A 21,290-nucleotide genomic window follows, 5' to 3' on the forward strand; every position below is an offset into this window, starting at 1 on the left:
CACAGAAGAGAACATGGGAGCGTATTTCTGAGAAGTGACATCGGAGAAGAATGAAAGCTTGTTGATGAGAAGCTTAAAAGAAAAATGTCCTTCCCTGCTCTGGCACTCCCCTTACCCCAGCCTCTCAACAAAACTTGGTCTACCCTCACCTGAGGAGTTGGAACAAACAGGAAACCTTACATAATTCGGTAACCCTGACCTTGGGCCCTGGATCTTCCCCTCCTGTAAACAGTCCATTCAACCCAGGAAGGCCTGCAGACCTTGCTGCGACAAACTTTGAAAGACACATCATGTTACAAACAAGGAAAAAAAATCCCTAAATCCTAGAGGAAGTGACATATCTGATTCAGTGGTAGAAATCACTTCATAAAGTAATGGAACAAATGGAAATTCAATCCCAACAGATGCTACTGCCAGCACAGTCACTTGTGTGCCTGGATGACTCAATCGCACCTGTTGGAAAGGCCGGGAAAATGAGCCGTGAAAGAGACTACTGGAAGCAACAGCCCTGCCTTGCACATTAGTAAGCCCCGTGTTTTTGACATCCTGACTTCAACATGTGTGCCTAGTTCTCAGAGGCTGTGACTCACCTTAGCTACTGGGCAAATGACTCTTACTCAGAGCCCTGGGTTTTTCATCTTTAGTATGAAATTCTAGCCAAATGTCTACTTTCAAGATGTTCCTTTGAAATGATTGATTTCAGGCAACAACTGGCTTTACATATGGTAACCCTCAATTTCTAATACTATTTAACTTGTTGCCAAACTTCATTAAAAGTCCACATTACAAGTTTGAGACCTCAGCCCCTGGACCTGGGCCTTCTAAAATGACTTTCCTCCAAACAGCATTTAACTTCCTTTAATTTAGTTAATTAATGGAACTTTTGAAGAGAACAGCTCCTTTGATCTGAGCCTCTTTCTTAGTTTCCAGTTAACATTTCCAGAGAGGGAGAAAGAACGGCTGCCCTTGCAACTGGCCAGAAGCACCAGCAGCTCACAACTGTGGTCCAGCCTCCAAATCGAAGACCGAGCAGAGGAGGGAGAACCTGAGGAAGAAGACTGGTGGAAAGCATCGCCCTGGGCATTTCTGTGGGTGTTTGCCCCACACAGAGATAAAAGCACTAAGGTGAGGCTGCAAGGCCTGCTCTCTGGGAGGCTGGGCCTTCAGTCTGGAAATCCTAAGTAATCCTTGCAAACAGACAAATGGGGAAGCCAGCAAAGTGAATTACAAATGCTCCTGCCAGAGAGAAAGGTTTTCTGCTGTCAACATACAAATTTGGATTAAAATGGAAAATGCATGTCTCACCCAGCAGGAATCCTCACTGCCATCCATCAGACCAAATGGCTACAGCAGTTCTTGCTTTTCAACTTTCCATCTTAACAAAAAAATGTTACACTGGCTACTGCTTAAAAAAATAATAATAATAAATCTGGCCTGGCCAGCATGGCTCAGTGGTTGAGTGTCAACCTATGAACCAGGAAGTCATGGTTTGATTCCCAGTCAGGGCACATGCCTGGTTGCAGGCTTGATCCCCAGTGTGGGCATGGAGGAGGCAGCCTATCAATGATTCATCATTGATGTTTCTCTTTCTCTCTCTCTCATCATCTCTGAAATCAATAAAATAATAAAATATATATAATTTTTAACATTCTGCAACCTCGACCCAGAGATCTTACCTTGCAGCTAGAGTAAAATTTTTGTTAAGGCAATAAATTAAAAATCAAGACATTCTGAGTCTTAACTTCCACTCTGTAAGTTTTTTTGGAAGACAAGTCCTGCAAAAATGTCCACCCCTTTCTACAGCGTGACTTACCTTGGAGCAGAGCTGCAGCTTTCACGGTACATCAGTGATGTTCCAATCTTGGCCACCAGGGGACACTAGAGAGTACGGTTGCCAATCCCAAAGTACTACTTTGTTTTCCCAGACTTTCGGTTGGGAGGGAGGGGGGTTGGGGATGGGGTTGGTGCGGGAGACACAGCTGACTTGAAAAACATCCATTTTCCTCTGAAATTATGCCACTTGCCATTTTATAAAGCAAAGGTTGCCACGTTACCTGTTGCCAGGTTCCTGGGAGTGCTCGGGGAAAATGTGGGCGAGAAGGTACAGCACAAAGTCCTTCAGCTGGGTGGCTTTCAAGCTGTGTTGACGGCTGGCGCTGACATTTGGAGAGCAGCTGCGAGGATTGCCTGAGCCTTGTTTGATTGTGGTTCTAACAGAGGAGTGGCTACGCCTTGTGCCTGGGGCTCTTTCCCCCCCCCCCCCTTTTTTTATGACTAACTTTCTGATCCCTCCCTCTCTGGATTTTGGTACAGTGCAGGCACTGTGAGCAACAGGCTCACCTCAGGAAGCCCACGTTTTGTAGCAACTTGTTAAAACAACTTGAGTGCCTCTTTAAAAAAAAGTGACTGAAACAAACCTTTCCAGTCTCCCTTCTGAGAACAATGTTGTGTTTGATTAGCCTCAGAGCACTGCTCCCTGAAAGATCTGTTCTCCCCACAAGAAACGGCTGCTATCAGCTGAACAGATCTCTGAGCCAGACATGCCCGGGCTTGGGGCATTTGTCTGGCATTAGGAAGTGTCTGGAATACTAGTAACTACCAACTGGCAAGTCTTATGACTACAAGAGTTATTACACCACCCCTCCCTCTCTGTCCACATTCCCTGTCCTCCCCCAACGCGCTCACACAAGCGTGCTTTTTTTCTGCTTCCATGGAGAAAAGGTTAGCTGGTCTTTGTGGTTTCCGTGGAGGATGACTTGAGTGGAAATCGTTCTCATAGCTACGTCCCTTGAGCCAAAACTAACCAGGAGAGAAGGCGAGGGGAAGCCCTGCTCCTGTCCCAGAAGCCCAGCCCCCCACGCCTCAGCCCTCTACCTTCTCACTGTGACGCTGGCAGGGCAGCGACCACTGACCACCACACTTTGGGTGGCCTGTACATGTTATGCTGTAAATATTTTGAAACACGGGAGTGATTTTTTCCATGTGTATTTGTGTGTGTGTGGAATTTCTCCCCTTTTTGCAGTATTTTTAAAGTTGTAGCTAGTACACCCTTGTTGACCACTCCAAATTCATTCACTCTCCAAACCTTTGACAGGTTCCTGCAGGGCACAAAGGATTGTGCCAGGAGCAGTTTCCTGGCAGTTTTTGATGGAAGGCATCAGGCTTCACTGACCAGGTGTTGAAATGGATAGTTTCATAGGGGGATGGATGAATCAGGTGGTTTGGGTGAAGGAAAAGAGATGCGATTTGGAGCCCTGAGTATGCTAATTGTATCACTTAGTAGCTGCATAACTTAACCTGCTGTGAGCCTCAGTCTTACCATCAAACAATGGGGGCAGTGAGCTCGTCCTCTGTCATTAGACCAGGTCTCTTGGGTTTTTAGCGCAGTGTGTGTTAGAGTACGGGTCACTCTCTGGTGCTGAGGTTGATCTAATGGCCCACCGAGGGGTATGGAGGAATTCTCCATCTCATCGTCTTTGTTTACACCTGGATTTGTGCTTTTATCCTGTGAAGGACTCAGGCCAGGCCACTGATTGGCATCAGGTGGGGAAGTCCGGCCTGTGTAATAGACCACCATGGAGGCCACACCCTCCACAATTCACTGTAAGGCCAGCACTTCGGGCCTGTTGACGGGAAGCAGCAGCAGTGAACTTCTCTGTTAGCCGTCCTGTCCTCAGACCAGATAGTGAACAGCCAACAACTAACATGATAACAATGACAATGAGGGGATTTGTGGTCTCTACTCTGCTGTGGTACCTGTGCTTTGAGAGGTCTGGAAAAAGGGAAATTACTTTGTTTTTGCAAAGGCAATTTTATCAGGTATGTTATCCTAGAATGCAAAAAGACAATACACAGGCTTAGTTAAAGTGAAGATTAACCTTTGTCAGGGAAAATTCTAGCCTAGGACATGACTAAACTGCTTTTAGTCAGAAAGTTTTAATTTCAGACCATCTTATGTGGTTTCTTTAGGTTTCTGAGATTGTAAGGCCATCACACAGGCCTTTCCTGAGTTTGTCAGGTTGAGTATGTGGCCCCTTTTCATACACATTATAAATAAGCAACTTGCCTGACATTAAAACCACAAGTCCATCCTGTAATTGTGCAGGAAACTCTTTAGGTCCCAAGTTTAGATCCTTCCACATTTTTCTTGGCTTTTTTATGTCATTTTGCTTTCTAAAGTTCCCTGTAGTTTCAAGTTACTTCTCTAATATGTCCTTAATCTCACGTGCACTACCTCTGCCCTATCCACTGGATTTGAAATATTTCCTATGCTTCTCTATCCAGATGCTTCTCAAACTATCTCCAGTGATAGACGAGTTTTCCAGTTTGTTTGTTTGTTTGTTTGATGTCCAATCTGTTGCAGAACCATACTTTGGTAAAATGCAATGAAAATGAATTACTAGGAAAAGGAAATTTTTAAAAAGGCACACAAAAACAAGAGCAGTTTTCATTAGAATCAACTGACAAACTACTCTGTAGAACTGTTAGAAAAGTTTCTAAAAGCTTACTTTCAATTTTCATGGTGTATCTCACCATGCACTCATCAAATAGTTTGTGAATCAATACCTATTTGTGGACCACATTTTAAATAGAACCGCTATGCACTGAGATGTGCTAGAAATGCTTAACAATAGGCTCTCCAGGGGACAACTACTGATTTATAGTATCTGCCAATTTCCATGGTGTAAACACTCAGACCAAGTTCAGTTTCAAGCTATTAATGAAATGTCACTGAACACAGATTTGGGAAGAGATCTGCACAATCAACTCTTATGGGCTTGTTCTTAGGTTCAAAAGACTTTCTAAAATTTAGTAACCAAGAACTACTAAATAATTCTTCAACATAGCTTTATAGTATCTGACCTATTAGCTTAGACAGTGAGAACCCATTAATAAGAAGATGCAGAAAGTGGGTTTGATCCTACATCTGCTTTATGGCCACTTATGTGTGCTCTTTTTTAAAAAAATATATTTTTATTGATTTCAGAGAGGAAGGGAGAGGGACAGAGACATTAATGATAGAGAATCATTGATTGGCTGCCTCCTGCATGCCCCCCAATGGGGATAGAGCCTGCAACCCGGGCATGTGCCCTTGACAGGAATCAAACCAGGGACTCTTCAGTCCGCAGGCCAACGCTCTATCCACTATATTACGTGCAATAAACATTAATATTTTAAATATAATAATATTACCAGAACTGTACTAACATAGTATAATATCACAAAAGTTGTAGGAAACATTAAAAATCTGCAAATATCAGGATTACTTTTATTATTTTCTAAAATATTTTTGTCCATCAGTTTATGTTGTTCATTATATTCCACAAATGAGTGAGACTATGTGATATTTATCTTTCTCCGACTGGCTTATTTCGCTTCGCATAATGCTGTCCAGTTCCATCCATGCTATTGCAAACGGTAAGAGTTCCTTCTTTTTTATAGCAGCGAAGTATCCCATTGTGCAGATGTACCACCGTTTTTTAATACCCTCCTCTACCATACTCTTCCTGGCTCTCAGATCTCAATGGATTCTAAGTCATTCGTGTTATTGAATCATGAGAGTAGAATGAAAAAAAAAAACTTAGGAGAGAAGAAGGGTTTAGGGCTTAGTCTGAAAAGCTAGGAAAGAGTAATGCTGGGGAAAATTGGGGGATTTAGTCCTATGAGTTTCTAGAGCAACCTTGAATGCAAAAGATTTGGGGCACAAGAAAGAAGGGAATTGTGAGAATTGTGAGCTGTGTGTTGGATCTTCTTTCTTCTACTTCAAATGGCAGTCTTGGAGATTTGAACTCCTAATACCTATTTGATGACTGACAGGTGGTGCCTGACTGTGATTCCTGGGGTAGCATTGTGACAAGCTCCACACCACAGTAAAACCTCATCACAAAACCCCTGGGATAAAAACACAGCCGATGAGTCCTGTCCTCTATTCAGCTCCCTTATTCTAAGTGGGACAATCTTAAGTTCTTACTTCCATCAGGCACTGGGCCTGAGTCAGCCTGTTAGGGAAGACATGTCCCCAGAACTCTCCCTGTCCAATCTAGCCATGGTGGACTCGTGGCATTGCTGCTGCTCTCTGGAAGTCCCCATTGGTCAACGTACTGTGGGGGCTAAAAAATATATGAATACTTTTTTCTCCCACTCTTTGGCTGGGCTCACAAATTAACAGAGATAGAATAACAGTCGAAAATCAAAGTTTTAATACATGCGATTGGAGAATGCACATAGGCATGAAGACCATGAGGCAACATTGGGTATATAAGACATTTCTGAACCAAGGAGAAAGGGGAGGGGGCAACAGGGGACTAGATATCAGAAGTGAGAATGGGTGATTTACAGGTAGTTGAGGAGGAGGCGAATATACAGAGCAGGCAAATTCTGGGCAACTCAGAAACAATGGGTATCTAGCTGAGAGGCGTGGAGTCTTCCTGCTAGGGTGAAGATTCTTACAGTGATTAAGCCAAAGCTCCCTTCCCAAAGCAGGTTTCTCAGTCTGCATCTCTTGGGCAGGAAAGCGAGGGAGTGGGGGAGCGGAGGGGAGAGCAAAGGTTCTTTCTGAGATTTTTGTCTCTTAATAAACAGCTTAAGGTCAATATCCCTAAAAGCAGTTTTCCGGTGTCAAAATTTTGGTTCCCTTCAGCAGCCAGAGTTATCCCTATGGATATCGAAGAAGAGCCGACAACAGCCCTCAGATGCCACCAAATTGCAATGGGCTCTAGCGAGTGGCTCCAAGCCCAGTCATTACCCCGGAAATAAGGTGCCCCTCCACTTCCATATCACACTCAGCACATCGGGGCAGACTTTTTACTGTACATCACAGCAAAGGAAACGATTCTGTGTTTGTCTGCTTTGTCCGGTTTTGACCGTCTACATTAAAAGAGAAAATTGGGGTAGTTAACCACAAGCAGTAAATCATTCAAAAGATCAGACATTTGATGTTGGAATGTGGCAATGAGTTTCTTTGGAATATGAGTGACCAAATGTCCTGGAAATCCATTTTTAAGAAAATAATGAGTTCACATTGTAAAGATTTCTTTTAGGAAACGTAATAAAGTTGATCTAATCTCATTTGGTTCAAATAGACAGATTCTATCCTAGTTATGGTCACGTCTCCTCTCACCCACTCTGGTCTTAGCATGACCCTAAGCAGGGTTATCCTGTTCAGACCTTCCTAGGGAGCACAAGGTAGTTCCCCGGTAGTGACAGTGCATGGAACCACAGCCTGTGAGGTGGAATACTGACAATGCTCATGCTCGCGTGACTTGGCCAGAAGCTTCACTGTGGCCCGGGGAAGAACCTGAGACCAGACTGGTTCTGCTCCTGGCTCTGCACCTTGCAGGCTCTGTGAGTCTCCACTGGACACATTGCCTCTCAGGACTGCTGATTGTTGAGCTCCGTTCCCATGCAAAGCTGTATGTTTTATGCAATAATCTTAAATGGAAGGTTTCCCTGGGGTGAGCCTCTACCAGCATCCTTCCCAGGTAACTGAGAGGTGACATGTGTATTATTCACATTACCCTCCCCCTTTCCTCAAGAGCACATATGATATTGTAATGTGACATCTGTGTGTGTGTTTTCCTTCAACTGTCAGGCAATCCCTGGGAAGTAGCCAAACATCTCTGTCCCTATGTCTTTTACGGTTAAGGAAATCACTCTGAATCACAGGGCAGTGGAGCATCAGGACAACATAATAGGGTCTTTCTGTTTATTGGTCATTATTGGATGCTTCCTTTGAGTGGCCTTGGGAAGCATCCTAAGAATTGAAGTGAATGTTTCCTTCTGCAGGATGGCCCCAGTGCCAGTTAGAGCCAGAGGTAAGGAGGTGGGTTGTGTGGTCAGGACCTGCTGATTTGATATAACAGCAGGGACGCCAGCTGAGAGGAAAAGGCATGGATGAGGTGGGGGTGGGGAGAAAGTGATTGAAACCCAATAGTTCTAGCTAGCTATGTTTTAAAGGGACTAAACAAAAATCTTTAGAAAGCTGCTAAAAAAATTGTTCACTGGCAAGGAGTTCCCATTTGGACACTTAATAACTCATTTTGATCTGCATTTTTCTATATCGTGCTACACAAATGGAAAGCTGAAAGCCAGTGTGTAAAGCTTCTTCAAGACCCTCAGCGTTACAATTAGATCAGTGGTTCTCAACCTTCTGGCCCTTTAAATACAGTTCCTCATGTTGTGACCCAGCCATAAAATTATTAGATGGTTGGAGAGAGGGCTGGAGCCTGCTTCAGCTGGAGCCTCAGGAGGACCTCAGCTAACTCACCAGGTCCACAGACACCTCACTGCGCAGGTGCAGGCCCTGAGTGATCAAGTCGCCCTGAAGGACAGCACATCAGGGAGTGGGCTCAAACAGACACAGAGACTGATTTAGAAACTAGTGTATACATTTATTTTACAATTAAAGGAGACTTTGGTGCAGTGTATTGCCTCTCAATAGGTAGTTCTGCTCAGAAACAACAACCAAAAAAATCAGAACAAAAGTTCATGTAGTTCTATTCAGAAGTGATCAAGTCGCCCTTAAGGACAGCACATCAGGGAGTGGACTCAAACAGACACACAGAGACTGATTTAGAAACTAGTGTGTACATTTATTTTACAATTAAAGGAGACTTTGGTGCAGTGTATTGCCTCTCAATAGGTAGTTCTGCTCAGAAACAACAACCAAAAAAAATCAGAACAAAAGTTCATGTAGTTCTATCCAGAAAGGAGAGAGAGGGAGAGAGAGAGAGAGAGAGAGATCAGAACAAAAGTTCATGTAGTTCTATTCAGAAAGAGAGAAAGAGACAGAAAGGAGAGAGAGAGAGAGAGAGAGAGAGAGAGAGAGAGAGAGAGAGAGAGAGAAGGAGAAGGAGAAGGAGAAGGAGAAGGAGAAGGAGAAGGAGAAGGAGAAGGAGAAGGAGAAGGAGAAGAAAAAGAAAGACTGATGTTGATAAAAGCAAATTGCAGGAACCTATGATAATATGCTGTATATCCCCCACCCCCTACCCAGGCACCTCATACTGTTCTTAGGATTTTACATGCTTACAATCTCTATGCTTTCCTTCTTTTCCCAATGTTTATTATCAACCATCAGAATCTTCTTTAACGAGTTACTTGGTTTAATATTACTTATATTTAATATTTTCCTGAGAAGATGGAGACTACCCTGGCCTTATCTATGTGCATATATTATCTCTCAGGGTGCACTGTTGCCTGAGAAGATTTCTACAGATGGCTAATCATGTCTACTTTATGTTGACTCATATTAATTTCCATTTCAGAAACTTCCATCTCAGAGGTTGGTGTTTTTCGGTCTTTTGTCCCCTCAGTTTTGTAGGGGTGTCACCTCATGAAAGGCCCTAAGGACCCAACCAGGAATCTCACTTAGTCTGTCAATGGACTTGTGTTCTTGTTAAGTGTCTTAGTGTGTTTCCTGTGCCCTAATTTCCAATGGATGTCAGTTACAATATCAGAAATTAAAACCCATGCAGAAATCACAGTGTCTTTGTTTTCACTGTCTTCCAGTGTCATCTTGCATTACAACATATAAGAAGACACCACCTCCAGTCCCACCCAGAACTACCACGAAACCTTTCATTTCTATCACAGCCCAGAGTAGCACAGAGTCTGCCCAGGATGCCTACATGGACGGACAGGGCCAGCGAGGAGATATTATCAGCCAGTCTGGACTGAGCAACTCCACGGAGAGCCTGGACAGTATGAAGGCTCTGACAGCCGCCATCGAAGCCGCCAATGCCCAGATCCACGGCCCTGCAAGTCAACACATGGGCAACAACCCTGCCACCATCACCACCACGACCACCATAGCCACCATCACTACAGAGGACAGGAAGAAGGATCACTTTAAGAAAAATCGATGCCTGTCAATTGGGATACAGGTAACAGCCTCCCTTTCCGACCTTTGAATTAGGAACCCAAAACTAAGAAATGTAACTTATATTTTCCCAGATTTGTGGTCTTGCCATTTTGGATGACATAGCTGTGTCTAGGACAGTGATGGCAAACCTTTTGAGCTCGGCGTATCAGCATTTTGAAAAACCCTAACTTAACTCTGGTGCCGTGTCACATATAGAAATTTTTTGATATTTGCAACCATAGTAAAACAAAGACTTATATTTTTGATATTTATTTTATATATTTAAATGCCATTTAACAAAGAAAAATCAACCAAAAAAATGAGTTCGTGTGTCACCTCTGACACGCGTGTCATAGGTTCGCCATCACTGGTCTAGGACCAGATTTTCAAATTATTGGCTCTGGACTCCCTAAATTGTTAAACGTGATGAAACAAAATTATGAAGGCATTGCGTCTATAGATATTAGCAGCTATTGTTTTTGTTCTTTAAATTGAATGTGTGACTCAAACTGTAGGGTAACTAAACAAACATGAACACAGTCAAACACAAAGGGCCCTCAATTCCTAATGCACATTTTGATTCTCAACAAAGGAGTGGACATTCAAGAATAACCTGGGTTATCGGGTTGTGTTACAGTACGTTCAACACCCTTGAGTAACCAGATGAGAACAAAAATGTGAGTCCCTCCTCATAGATATGGGAGGGAGGGAGAGCAAGACCAACGAGCCTGGTGGTGTGGAAAGCAGTTACTCACATCACAGCATCAACAGGAAAGAATGCACAGCAGTTCCAGCGTAATCATTGGCCATTTAATCAAGCATCTCATAAAAATGGTAGAAAACTCATCAGGGCTGTCAGTTCAGCTCACTATTTTCTGCTCCTCAAAGATAACATCAAACTAATTCTTGTTTTTCCCATCTGTTCAGCTTGGCTTACCCTTTTATCAATGGAGAAGAGTCATTCTTTTCCCCCGGTTTTGTTGTGCAGGTGCCCTTTGAATAATAACTTCCTGACGTGGTGTCCAATAAATCTATCCGCACTGAACCAACATAGGGCACAGCTAAAAGCCAGGTGCGGGGTACATTTTTCACAACAATGATGTATTTTCACAGTCCATTCTGCAGAGTCCACTTTTAAAGGGTAATTAAACTTTCTCTAATAGTGATGAGTCAACTGCTTTTTATAACCTGAAGGTTACCATAACACAAGTTGTCAAGTTTCCTAAAAGAACTCCTAGCCCTGGTGCTTGGAATTAAATGGCACAGCAGAAGGCATGGGCCCAAAGCCAGCCTCCACCACCATGCCCTCCACATCTTCCTAGAAGCTAATTACCCTCCCAACACCGAAGGATTTGGATTAGGGAAGAGCAGAGGTCGGTCCTGTGTCATCCTAGGCAAATTACTTCATCTTCCTGAGCCTGTTTCCTCCTCTATCCCTCATAGGATTATTTTGAGAATTAAGTTTCCTAACCGAGGAACCTGTGGGGGTATAGAGTTTCAGTATAAGATGATGCAAAAATTAGAGAGATGGATGGTGGTGATGTCAGCACAACAATGTGAATGTACTTAATACCCCTGGAACTGTACATTTTAAAATGGAAACTTTTAAGGGGGGAGTGAAGATACTCTACAGTTTATCTTAATGAGGTAAAGACCTAAATCTCCCAAAATCAATAATTCTGACTACAATCAATTAATTTTCTCCTTTCTTTTGTATTTTGTAATCTGCAAATTCAAAACTTCCAAGAACATAGTCCCATGTAGTGTTCCCTTCTAACATAGTGCTCACAGGTGAGTACATACAAATCTATGGAGGAATCACAAAAATTTATTAGGCAAATTTTAAGTGACTAAAATTGCATTTTATGAAGATCAGCAGAGTCAAAGTGCATGCTATAATAATGTAGTAATGGCTCTCATTAAATGCAAAAATATTGAAGAAAATGGTTACAAATCACAAAACATTCTAGTAGAGTAGAGAGGTTTCTAGTGAGATGTGACATTTGTTTTTCAAGTGAGATAAATAAAATGGAGCACCTCTACGTGTTTGATTATTTCTTTAGGTGGATGATGCTGAAGAACCTGACAAAACAGGGGAAGATAAAGCACCCAGTAAGTTCCAGTCCGTAGGAGTGCAAGTAGAAGAAGAGAAGTGGTGAGTCCACATGCATTTGTCCTCTTTCATCTTGAGGTTGGCAAGTATGGTACAAGTATTTCCCCCAGGATAAACCAACAAGATTCAATGATATTGTCTGTTAACTTTTGCTAGCATTTACAGGGTAAGCCTGAGACAATATTAGCTGATTCCCTCCTCTACTTTAATAGTGGAGACCACTCCATTGAAGGTTTAGCTAGAATAGTAGAGTAAGCACATTGCATTTACATACATATAAGCACTGTGTATATTACTGTTGTGTTGCGAAACTATTCCTCTTCAACAACCCTTTCTATTTGGCACTGTAAACTTTTTAAGAGACGAGGACTTATCTTATTCCTTGTTTTCTCTTAGCACTTAATAGTGTTTGGTGTTTGATATGCACTCAATGAATGATAAATAATGAATAAATGGGGAAAAGGAAAAAGAAAATTTCCCATTATTATCCTGGTGGGGATGTGGAGCAACATTAACTCCCATTCATTGCTGGTGGGAATGCAAAATGGTACAACCATTTTCAAAGACAGTTTTAGTCTTATAAAACTAAAAATATTCTTATCATATGGTCCAGCAATCGCACTCCTTGGTATTTACCCAAAGAAATTGAAAACTTATGCCCATGCAAAAACTTGCCCACAGATGTTTACAGCAGCTTTAGGCATCATTGTCAAAACTTAGAAGCAACCAAGATGTCCATCAGTAGGTGAATGGATAAATAAACTGTGGTATATACAGACTATGGAATATTATTCAGCATTAAAAAGAAATCAGTTATCAAGCCACGAAAAGACATGGAAGAAAATTAAATGCACATTACCAAGTGAAAGAAGCCAATCTGCAAAGGCTACATGTTATTATATGATTTCAACCATATGACATTCTGGAAAAGACAAAACTATGGAGACAGTAAAAAAGTGGTTCTCAAAGATTGGGGAATGAGGGATAAATGGGCAGAGCACAGAGGATTTTTAGGGCAGTAAAACTATTCTGTTATACTACAGTGGTAGGATCATTTATGATACTTGAATATATGTCATTGTACAGCTGTCAAAATCCATAGAATGCACTACACCGTGACTGAACGCTAATGTAAACTATGAATTTTGGATAATAATGATGTGTCCATGTAAGTTCACCATTGTGTACCTACACATTCTGTAGGTTCACCATCTGGTGGGGGATGTTGGTAGTGGGGAGAAGAGGGCAAAGGCATATGGGAAATTGCTCAAGTTTGCTGTGAATCTAAAATTGCTCTAAAAAATAAATTTTATTAATTTAACAAAGCAGGAGGGTAGACAATGTTAACCTCAGAGTTTTGTCCTGGGGGTGTGATGTTTCATATATGTAAAACTTTAGAAAATTACCTGACATAAAAGAAGCTCTGTATAAGTATTTCCAATTCTATTATGTACCCAGATAGAATCTCTCTAAAGATTGAAATTTTAAAAAAGCAATTATACCATCTTTTCTTTAAAGTAAGAGAATAACCTCAAATTTAAATTTTTCCTTTAAACATTTCCCTGCAGTCAACTGTTCTTTTACCAAATTAATGCCCTGACACTTGCCCAGCAATCAGAATGTAAAATATTGCATTATTTGGCCTAGTAGCCACCCAAAAACTTCAAATGAGCCACTTTTATCATGTTATTGAAAAGTTGAACATTTCATGAATTGTTGAAGTTTGTAAGGATGGTCAATTCCTCGGTAAACTGAGTAATTTATTTAAAATTCATTCTCCAAAGGACTAGTAAACCCAATGTTGGTGCTTAACTTTCTAAAACGCACCCTTCCTCAGAGGTCACTCTATAGTTAACCTCTGTAAAGTAAATGAGCATTTAAATTTATGTTAATGATGCTTTCAACCTCTCCAAAAGAAATCCATTGTCAAACAGTCAGGGATTACTTATATCTTCTGTCTCTAATTATAATTCTTTTTATAATTTTGCTGGTAGTAATTCATTTAGATGGGATTTTAAAAAGCTAATTTGGGCAGGTGAAATTACCTAATGACAGACAGGGGATTTTCTTAAATTATCTAGTGATAAAGCTGAGACTGTTGTTTTCACAATGAATGGCCAATACAACCCATCTCTTCCTTCCCCAAATAAACAGACTGATACGCAACAGTAACCTAACAAAAAGTGAGAGAAAGAAAGAAAACAGAGCCAGAGAAAGAGATAGTACAGAAAGAGGAAGAGGAAGACTTTGTAAGAGGCCAAGAGATTCATTATCACCTTTTGAATTTGCCACAATTTAGGAACCAAAACTAACATAGCAAAGTCCACCTGGCTGGTTTGTCTGTTAAAGGGTAGACTTGTAAATACAGGGTGCTCTTCAGTGTTCCAAATCAAAACAAAAGTCAGTAACTCATTAGTAGAAGGTAAAATGCACTAAGTAACCTATCTGCTTCAAAAAAAAAAAAAAAGGAATCAAAATGAGTATTACAAATGCTGATATATTTGCAGGCAGCCATGACATCTTCAGAATGCCATTGATTGCAAATATGCCACGTTCATTCTCCAGGGCCGCCTCATGGTGGGGCCCTGCACAGAGGAATGCTAAAGGTCACTCGTTTAAATGCCATGGCAGCACCAAGCCAGGGACAATGCATGCACGTGGTTTGGGAACAAGACAGCTTATTTGAAGCCCGTGAAGAAACTCCTCATCTCCATCAAACACTAGCTATCTTCCTTCAATTCCTGTTTCTCGGGTTGGCTGGAGGCACTGTTTGACAGGATCCACACGGCATATATTTGCTGACATGCAGGACTGGTGCTGAACAAAGCGGGCCAGTCGTGCCACCTCCTCCCCAGGATTACTCACCTCCACCACGGTTCTCTATCCCACGGCCTCCTAGCATCCTGTATCCATTCTTTCTGGTCTTTTGACGACTCCCCGGGAATTTGCATGAGGTCTTCCTTTCTTCCAAGCTGATAATTAGCAAATCTAGTAAACCAATCCTTCCTATTTACTAAGGTGAGAAGCGAAGAGTCTCCCAGGGATCTCCCCTTTCCTTCTGAGTAACAACTGTGCTTCAACAGTCGTTCAAACTAAACTTCTTGCACTAGCCCATTAGTGGCTATAACAGTGGACACAAAGAGAAAAAATATTACTTTCATTATAAAATTGGTATGAAACAGCAAATTTACTTGGAAGAAAACATACAATAGCATAATAACAGTTTATAACTCTCTGATGGGCTTTGGAGCATTTTAAAAAACTGATTATATATCTTATTATTAAGTATTATCTATATTTTCTATAATTGGATAATCTAACGATAAGGAGAGTAAGTTCATATTTATGTATTATAAAAATTTATAAATTACAGAAATAAAATAAAATCCCCAGTAATCTTATCCGTTAACCATGAATTAATATAGGGGTATAGTTTTACCCATACTTTTTCCGGGAAAATTTTATTTTGTTTTATTTTATTTGAATTCCACTTTGTGTTTATTAAAAAAAAAAAGCATCAAACTTCCCTGGGTTACTTGTTTCTGACCATATTTATGTTTTGTTTTGTTTTGGCACAAATTGCCAAGGATGAAGAGAACAGGAGAGGGAAACACACAGACACACACAGAGACCATTTTGAAAGCTGGAAGGCAGATAGACTAGTGATAACCGACTTAGCTGATCAGAGAAACTGAATCTAAAGCCAGTGATGCAGAAATCCAAGCTGTACCTTGATTTAAATTTCAGAGCCCACAGAAGGCATGGGAATATGTTGGGCAGTCAAAGTAGAATGAAGGTGGAGCTACAAACCCTTGAACCTGCAGAGCCAGTGCCAGTCCTTCCTCTCTGTGGCAGAGGCCCGGAGGTTTTTCATCTTCAGAGGCTAAAACAAAAGGGTCTCTGGTCTGGAGGACAGCAGCACAGCTGAGGGCAGGATTACTGCACTGAAAATAGGAGGATAAGTGCAAATTTACAAACAATTCGAACCCAAGACCCAAAGATTCTGACATCAAGGATTTGGCAAGCTAAAATCCCAGCCAGATCATCCTGCGGTGAGGATTAGAGTGGATGAGCCCCTCCCCCAACCCCAGACTTCTGACTGGTTTTTAGTCCTGGTCATAATAAAGTAGTCATAAAAGCAAGTTCTGAATAGTGACTTAAAGTCTTATATTTATCCACCAAGTTATGATTTCCAGTGTTCTTCATTCCTTTGTGTAGGTCCAAAGTTCCACCTAGCATCATTTTCCTTCTGCTTGAAGAAATTTTTTTAAACCATTCTTATAGTGTATATCTACCCGTGATGAATTCTTCCAGCTTTTGGTATTGAAAAAGTCATTATTTTGTCATCATTTATTTGTATTTTTTAAAATATATTTTTATTGATTTTTTATAGTGTATATCTACCCATGATGAATTCTTCCAGCTTTTGGGTATTGAAAAAGTCATTATTTTGTCATCATTTATTTTTATTTTTTTAAATATATTTTTATTGATTTCAGAGAGGACAGGAGAAGGAAAGAGAGATAGAAACATCGATGATGAGAGAGAATCATTGATCGGCTGCCTCTCCCCACCCCACTCTGGGGATCGAGCCTGCAACCTGGGCATGTCCCTTAACCAGAAATCGAACCGTGTTCATAGGTAGATGCTCAGCCACTGAGCCATGCCAGCCGGGCTCGTGTTTCTTCAATTTTAGCTTAGTATTATGAATATATGGAGACTCTTAATTGAGGTGTAGGCACAATCTACTGAGTCTTGCTTTTCTGCTTATTGCCATATTCCCCATGTTGCCATATTGCTGTCATAATCTCTAGTTCAGAAACAAAAGATAAGTGTGAAGTGTGTGTTATAGGTTTGGCCTTCAGCCCCTGTTGCAACTCAGCTTTCGTAAAGTTAGATATTTGTGATATATTTTGTAACAACTTATAAATCAGTCATTCTTAATTTTCACAACTAAGAGTGTTAAGGGATGGTAGACGTTTTGAACTTATATGCTTTTTTGTTATTTATTAACATTGTCAAATTAACAAACTGACATCTGATGTTAGAGATTATATAGATAGAAGCTACTGGTCTCATGGCAATTTTCTAGAAAGGAAACTCCAGAATGTTATTTTTCTGGTGTATGTATATTTAATATTTCCATCCATGTCTTTGTAAAGGACTTCTTAACTATCTGGGATCTTTAGAGATCATCCATGTGAGACGCAGTGCTACATCAAGGACGATTTGCCTTCAGCATCCAGGGAATTAGAGTGGAAAACTTTAACGAGAATAAGTGGGTAGTAAATCACTTTGTGGCTTCTTTTCCTCCTTCAACCACTCCCCCACCCGACCATGCCTTCATGTAATATGTGAAGTTAGGTAACAGTGAATGTCATCAGTAGGATTTGTGCGTTTGGAGCTATGTGTATGCGAGGGAAAGGCAAGATCCTTTCATTGGTGTTGATGGGATGGGAATAGGAGCAGATGGGTATTTTGGTGATTTGAAAAAAAGCCTCTGGTCTTTCTTATCTCCAGTTGGTGGAGCCATCTCCTTCTCTCCTAGTTTACCTTTTGTTTATTGCAAGATAATATGTAGGCCTCCAGGGGACACTCAATGCTGGGGGTGGGGAGAGTATTGCTGGCATCAAAATATGCTTGAGAATGACACCTGCCACTTCAGCAGGCCTGTGAATGCACAAGTTCAGGTGTAGGTGTTGGAGGAAAGTACTGGCAATCTATTATGAAAGCGGCTCTCTATTTCTAAACGCACATGCCTCAGTGAATAAGATGATTATGCTTTTATCACCAAAGTCTCTTCTATTTCTATAAAATTCTGAGTTTCTGAAATCTTTCTTGCTTCATACATTCAAATTCACGGCCTCACAACTGAGTGGAACAATGTGGAGAGGTAGCATTGCTTTCTCTTTTAGCAAGCGTCAACTACTATGAATGATCTCTTTTGATTGCAAATGACTTAAATATGTAAACTTTGGGCTTCTAGTGATTTGTGTCTTTTCAACTAGGCAGGACGTTAAAACAAAAAGCCAAAATTGAGACAGAACCTTCTGACAGCCAATTCAGGAACCACAGACTTGGAAAGACCTTTGGCAGTCAAAAATATCCGCCTTTGCCAACTCAGAAGCTTTGGATCAATCCCCACTCCTCACAGTTTACTTGGAGTGCTGCATAGCCTAATACCCACTATTGATCTTAGACAGGATTTGGCAAACAGCCTCTTTTCTTTGCCAAGTTAACAATATCATGATCTAGCCAAATAGTTCCTTACAGTACACCTGAGTTTTAAAGGTGCGTCATTCATGCGTTTCAAATTTCAAAAGCCTGAAACTTGGCATAATTCCTGATATGCCTCATACACGTTCTTTTTTTTTTTTCTTTTCTCTCCTTCCTTCCTTCTTTTTTTCTTTTTCTCTTTCCTCCTTCCTTTTGTCTTTGTCTTTTCCACCTCTCTCTCTCTCTCTTTCTCTTACACATTTTTCAAGATAATTTAGTTTACAAAAAGCATCTATTTCACGAGCCTATGGCCTCCATTTGACCCAACAACAAGACCACAACAACAACAAAAAAATAGTAAGTGAGACCTCTTGGGCTTTTAGCTGCCTGAGGGCAGGAGCCAGGGAGTGACCTAATGCTCCGATTGCTGAAGAAAGCAGTTCCTCCTGGGGCACAGTCAGTTCAAGGATGTTCTGTTGAGACTCCTCACCAAGGTTTTACAGTGACAGCCCATCACTGCGCTAGCACCTGCCCAGCTGGTCCTGAAAGGAGGCTGGCAGCATGCTGGGTGCTCTCTGCAGCTATCACATGATAACAAGCCCACTGTGGTTATTTCCCATTTCCTCCCTTTCTTTTATTTGACAAGTATAATACAATTATTTGAAGTAGAGAGAGTCTTTATGTTGAAAACCTATTCTATTTTCCTTTGCTTAAAGAGATTTTCATGGCCCTGGCCAAGTAGCTCAGTGGGTTAGAGTGTTGTCCTGATATGCCAAGGTTGCAGGTTCAATACCTGCTCGGAGCACATACAAGAATCAACCAATGAATAAGTGGAGCAACAAATTGATAGCGCTCTCTCTCTCTCTCTCTCTCTCTCTCACTCTCTCATAAATAAATAATATATAAGAGGGAGCTCTTCAAGCAAAAGAATGACCGACATGGAGGGTTTTTAATAACCAATAGATTTTTGTGTTGAGGTAGTTTTTAAATGTGTCGATAAGACAGTGCTAACCTCATACAAATGGGGCGCTGGAGAGCTCCTCCCCACTGAATTTGGAAACAAGGGCTGCATTAGGCCTAGGTTCTTCATGCACTGTTCCAACTGGGAAGCTGATGTGACAGAAAGCATGAACCTTGCCCCAGTCACATGCTCAGTGGTTAGAGCATCACCCTGGCATGAAGGGTCGCATGTTCAATTCCTGGTCAAGGGCATGTACCTGGGTTGCAGGTTTGGTTCCTGGCCCTGGTAGGGTCACGTGCGGGAGGCAACCAATTGATCTCTCTCTCTCTTCCCCTTCCCTTCTACTCTCTCTAAAAAAAAAATGGAAAAAATATCCTCAGGTGAGTATTAACCACAACAAAAAAAGCATGAACCTCTTTTTTAGAAAGTTGTAATTTTTTTAATATATTTTAATTGATTTCAGAGAGGAAGGGAGAGGGAGAGAGAGATTGAAACATCAATGATGAGAGAGAATCATTGACCAGCTGCCTCCTGCACGCCCCCTACTAGGGATCAAGCCTGCAACCCGGGCATGTGCCCTTGACTGGAATTGAACCTCAGGCCCTTCAGTCCTCAGGCTAACGTTCTATTCACTGAGCCAAACCGGCCAGGGCTAAAAAGTTGTAATTTTTATCTCAATCTCTTCACTCCACATCTTTCTTTTAACCTATCTTTTATTTTATGTAAGAAGATATCTTGGGGTTTACATCAGTTAAAGGGAACCATTTCATAAAATACTAAGATGGCTGCACTTTTGAAGAGTAGCATTTTGAGATCCCACATATATTTAGTCTTGACCAAAGGCTTGGTGACAAATGTCTGAGGTCCCCTATAAAGAAAGAGCAGCAAAGAACTCGTGTTTCTCCTTTTGAAACTAGTCAGCCGTGGGCCCGTTTGAAATGAATAAAACTAAAAAAAAAAAAAAGACCGTACCCTTTTATGTAATGATGTTTACTTTGAATTTATATTAGTTCACACAAACACTCCATCCATGCTTTTGTTCCGGCCCTCCGGTCCAGTTTAAGAACCCATTGTGGCCCTCCAGTCAAAAAGTTTGCCCACCCCTGAACTAGATGTAGCCCTGAAAAGCAAACACTATGTGAATGAGAGAGATAAAGATCACCAGAAGCCAGAGGATTGTGCAACAGGATGACTGAGTTCGTCTCCTTAAGATAATTTCATGGCTTAGGTCTCGCATAATGGAATCCTTGCAGGTCCCAAGCACGTATGTTCTAAAGATAACAACTGTGCTTAGTTTCTGTTCATGATTTACTTTGCTTAGACAGCCCCATCGGACAGAGGAGATGAGAATGGGCCTGCAGCTCGCCATCTGCGTGTTGATTTGTAGCCTGCTGTGCAGAAAAGTCGAGGGAGGGGGGCAGAAAATCCTCTAATTGAAATATAAACTGGTTTCATAGAAGGAGCACAAAGCAACAGCAGAGGTGAATACTAACAAGTGACTTTTCTCTTGCTATTCAGAACAGACAGGGTATTGTGTCCCATACTGGTTGAGCCAGTCTGTAGTTTCATGGTTTTTTGCTCCTTAGACCAGAATATTGGCCGGTCTGTTTCAGAAGCTGTAATTATTACACATTGTGCCTTCAGGGTATGAAGGACCCAAGAAGCTTCAACACTGGAGATTGTGGGTTCAAAACTAGCAAGACACTGGGTTCAGCTTTTGGATTTTTAGCAGCAACCAGCAACTAATCTATTCTTTTCAAAACGACAGAAATTAATCCAGTGACTGCTTCTCTGTTTTTATCAAAATTTTAAAACAGCAACAACTGATGGCACCCTTCCCTGAGAAGGAACTTTGCCCATGAGAGACTGAAAACGTTCTGTAGAGCAGAACATTCTTTGAAAGCTCTGGGTGGAAGAAAGCACTTGCTTGAGGAACTTAATTGATAGACACAGTGCAGCCGGGACAGGGCTGCCTGAGTTCAAAGGCACCGCTTTTAATCCCAAACCATTTTCATTTCACTTAACTGTTATTTCTTTCTGGGTGACTAAACTGCAAACTCCTACTAATCTGCTGCCAAGTGATTTTTCTTAAGGAGGTGGATACTTTACCAGATTCAGAGCCAGGAGCCTCTGTCAGGAAT

At 41.4% G+C, this 21,290-nt stretch overlaps 1 protein-coding gene across 3 annotated transcripts in view; it reads left to right on the forward strand.

Moving 5' to 3' along the window:
• Nucleotides 1-21,290, forward strand: part of DLGAP1 (discs, large (Drosophila) homolog-associated protein 1) — a 517,051-nt gene that overhangs the window by 469,765 nt on the left and 25,996 nt on the right. For all 3 annotated transcript variants that reach the window (XM_014541672.1, XM_005868737.2, XM_014541673.1), the window contains 2 exons: nt 9,508-9,881; nt 11,923-12,014. In XM_014541672.1, the coding sequence (XP_014397158.1) occupies nt 9,508-9,881; nt 11,923-12,014 (466 nt within the window). The remainder of the gene's footprint in view (nt 1-9,507; nt 9,882-11,922; nt 12,015-21,290) is intronic.

This window comes from Myotis brandtii, unplaced genomic scaffold, assembly GCF_000412655.1.
Source record: "Myotis brandtii unplaced genomic scaffold, ASM41265v1 scaffold276, whole genome shotgun sequence".
Taxonomy (NCBI): Eukaryota; Metazoa; Chordata; class Mammalia; order Chiroptera; family Vespertilionidae; genus Myotis; species Myotis brandtii.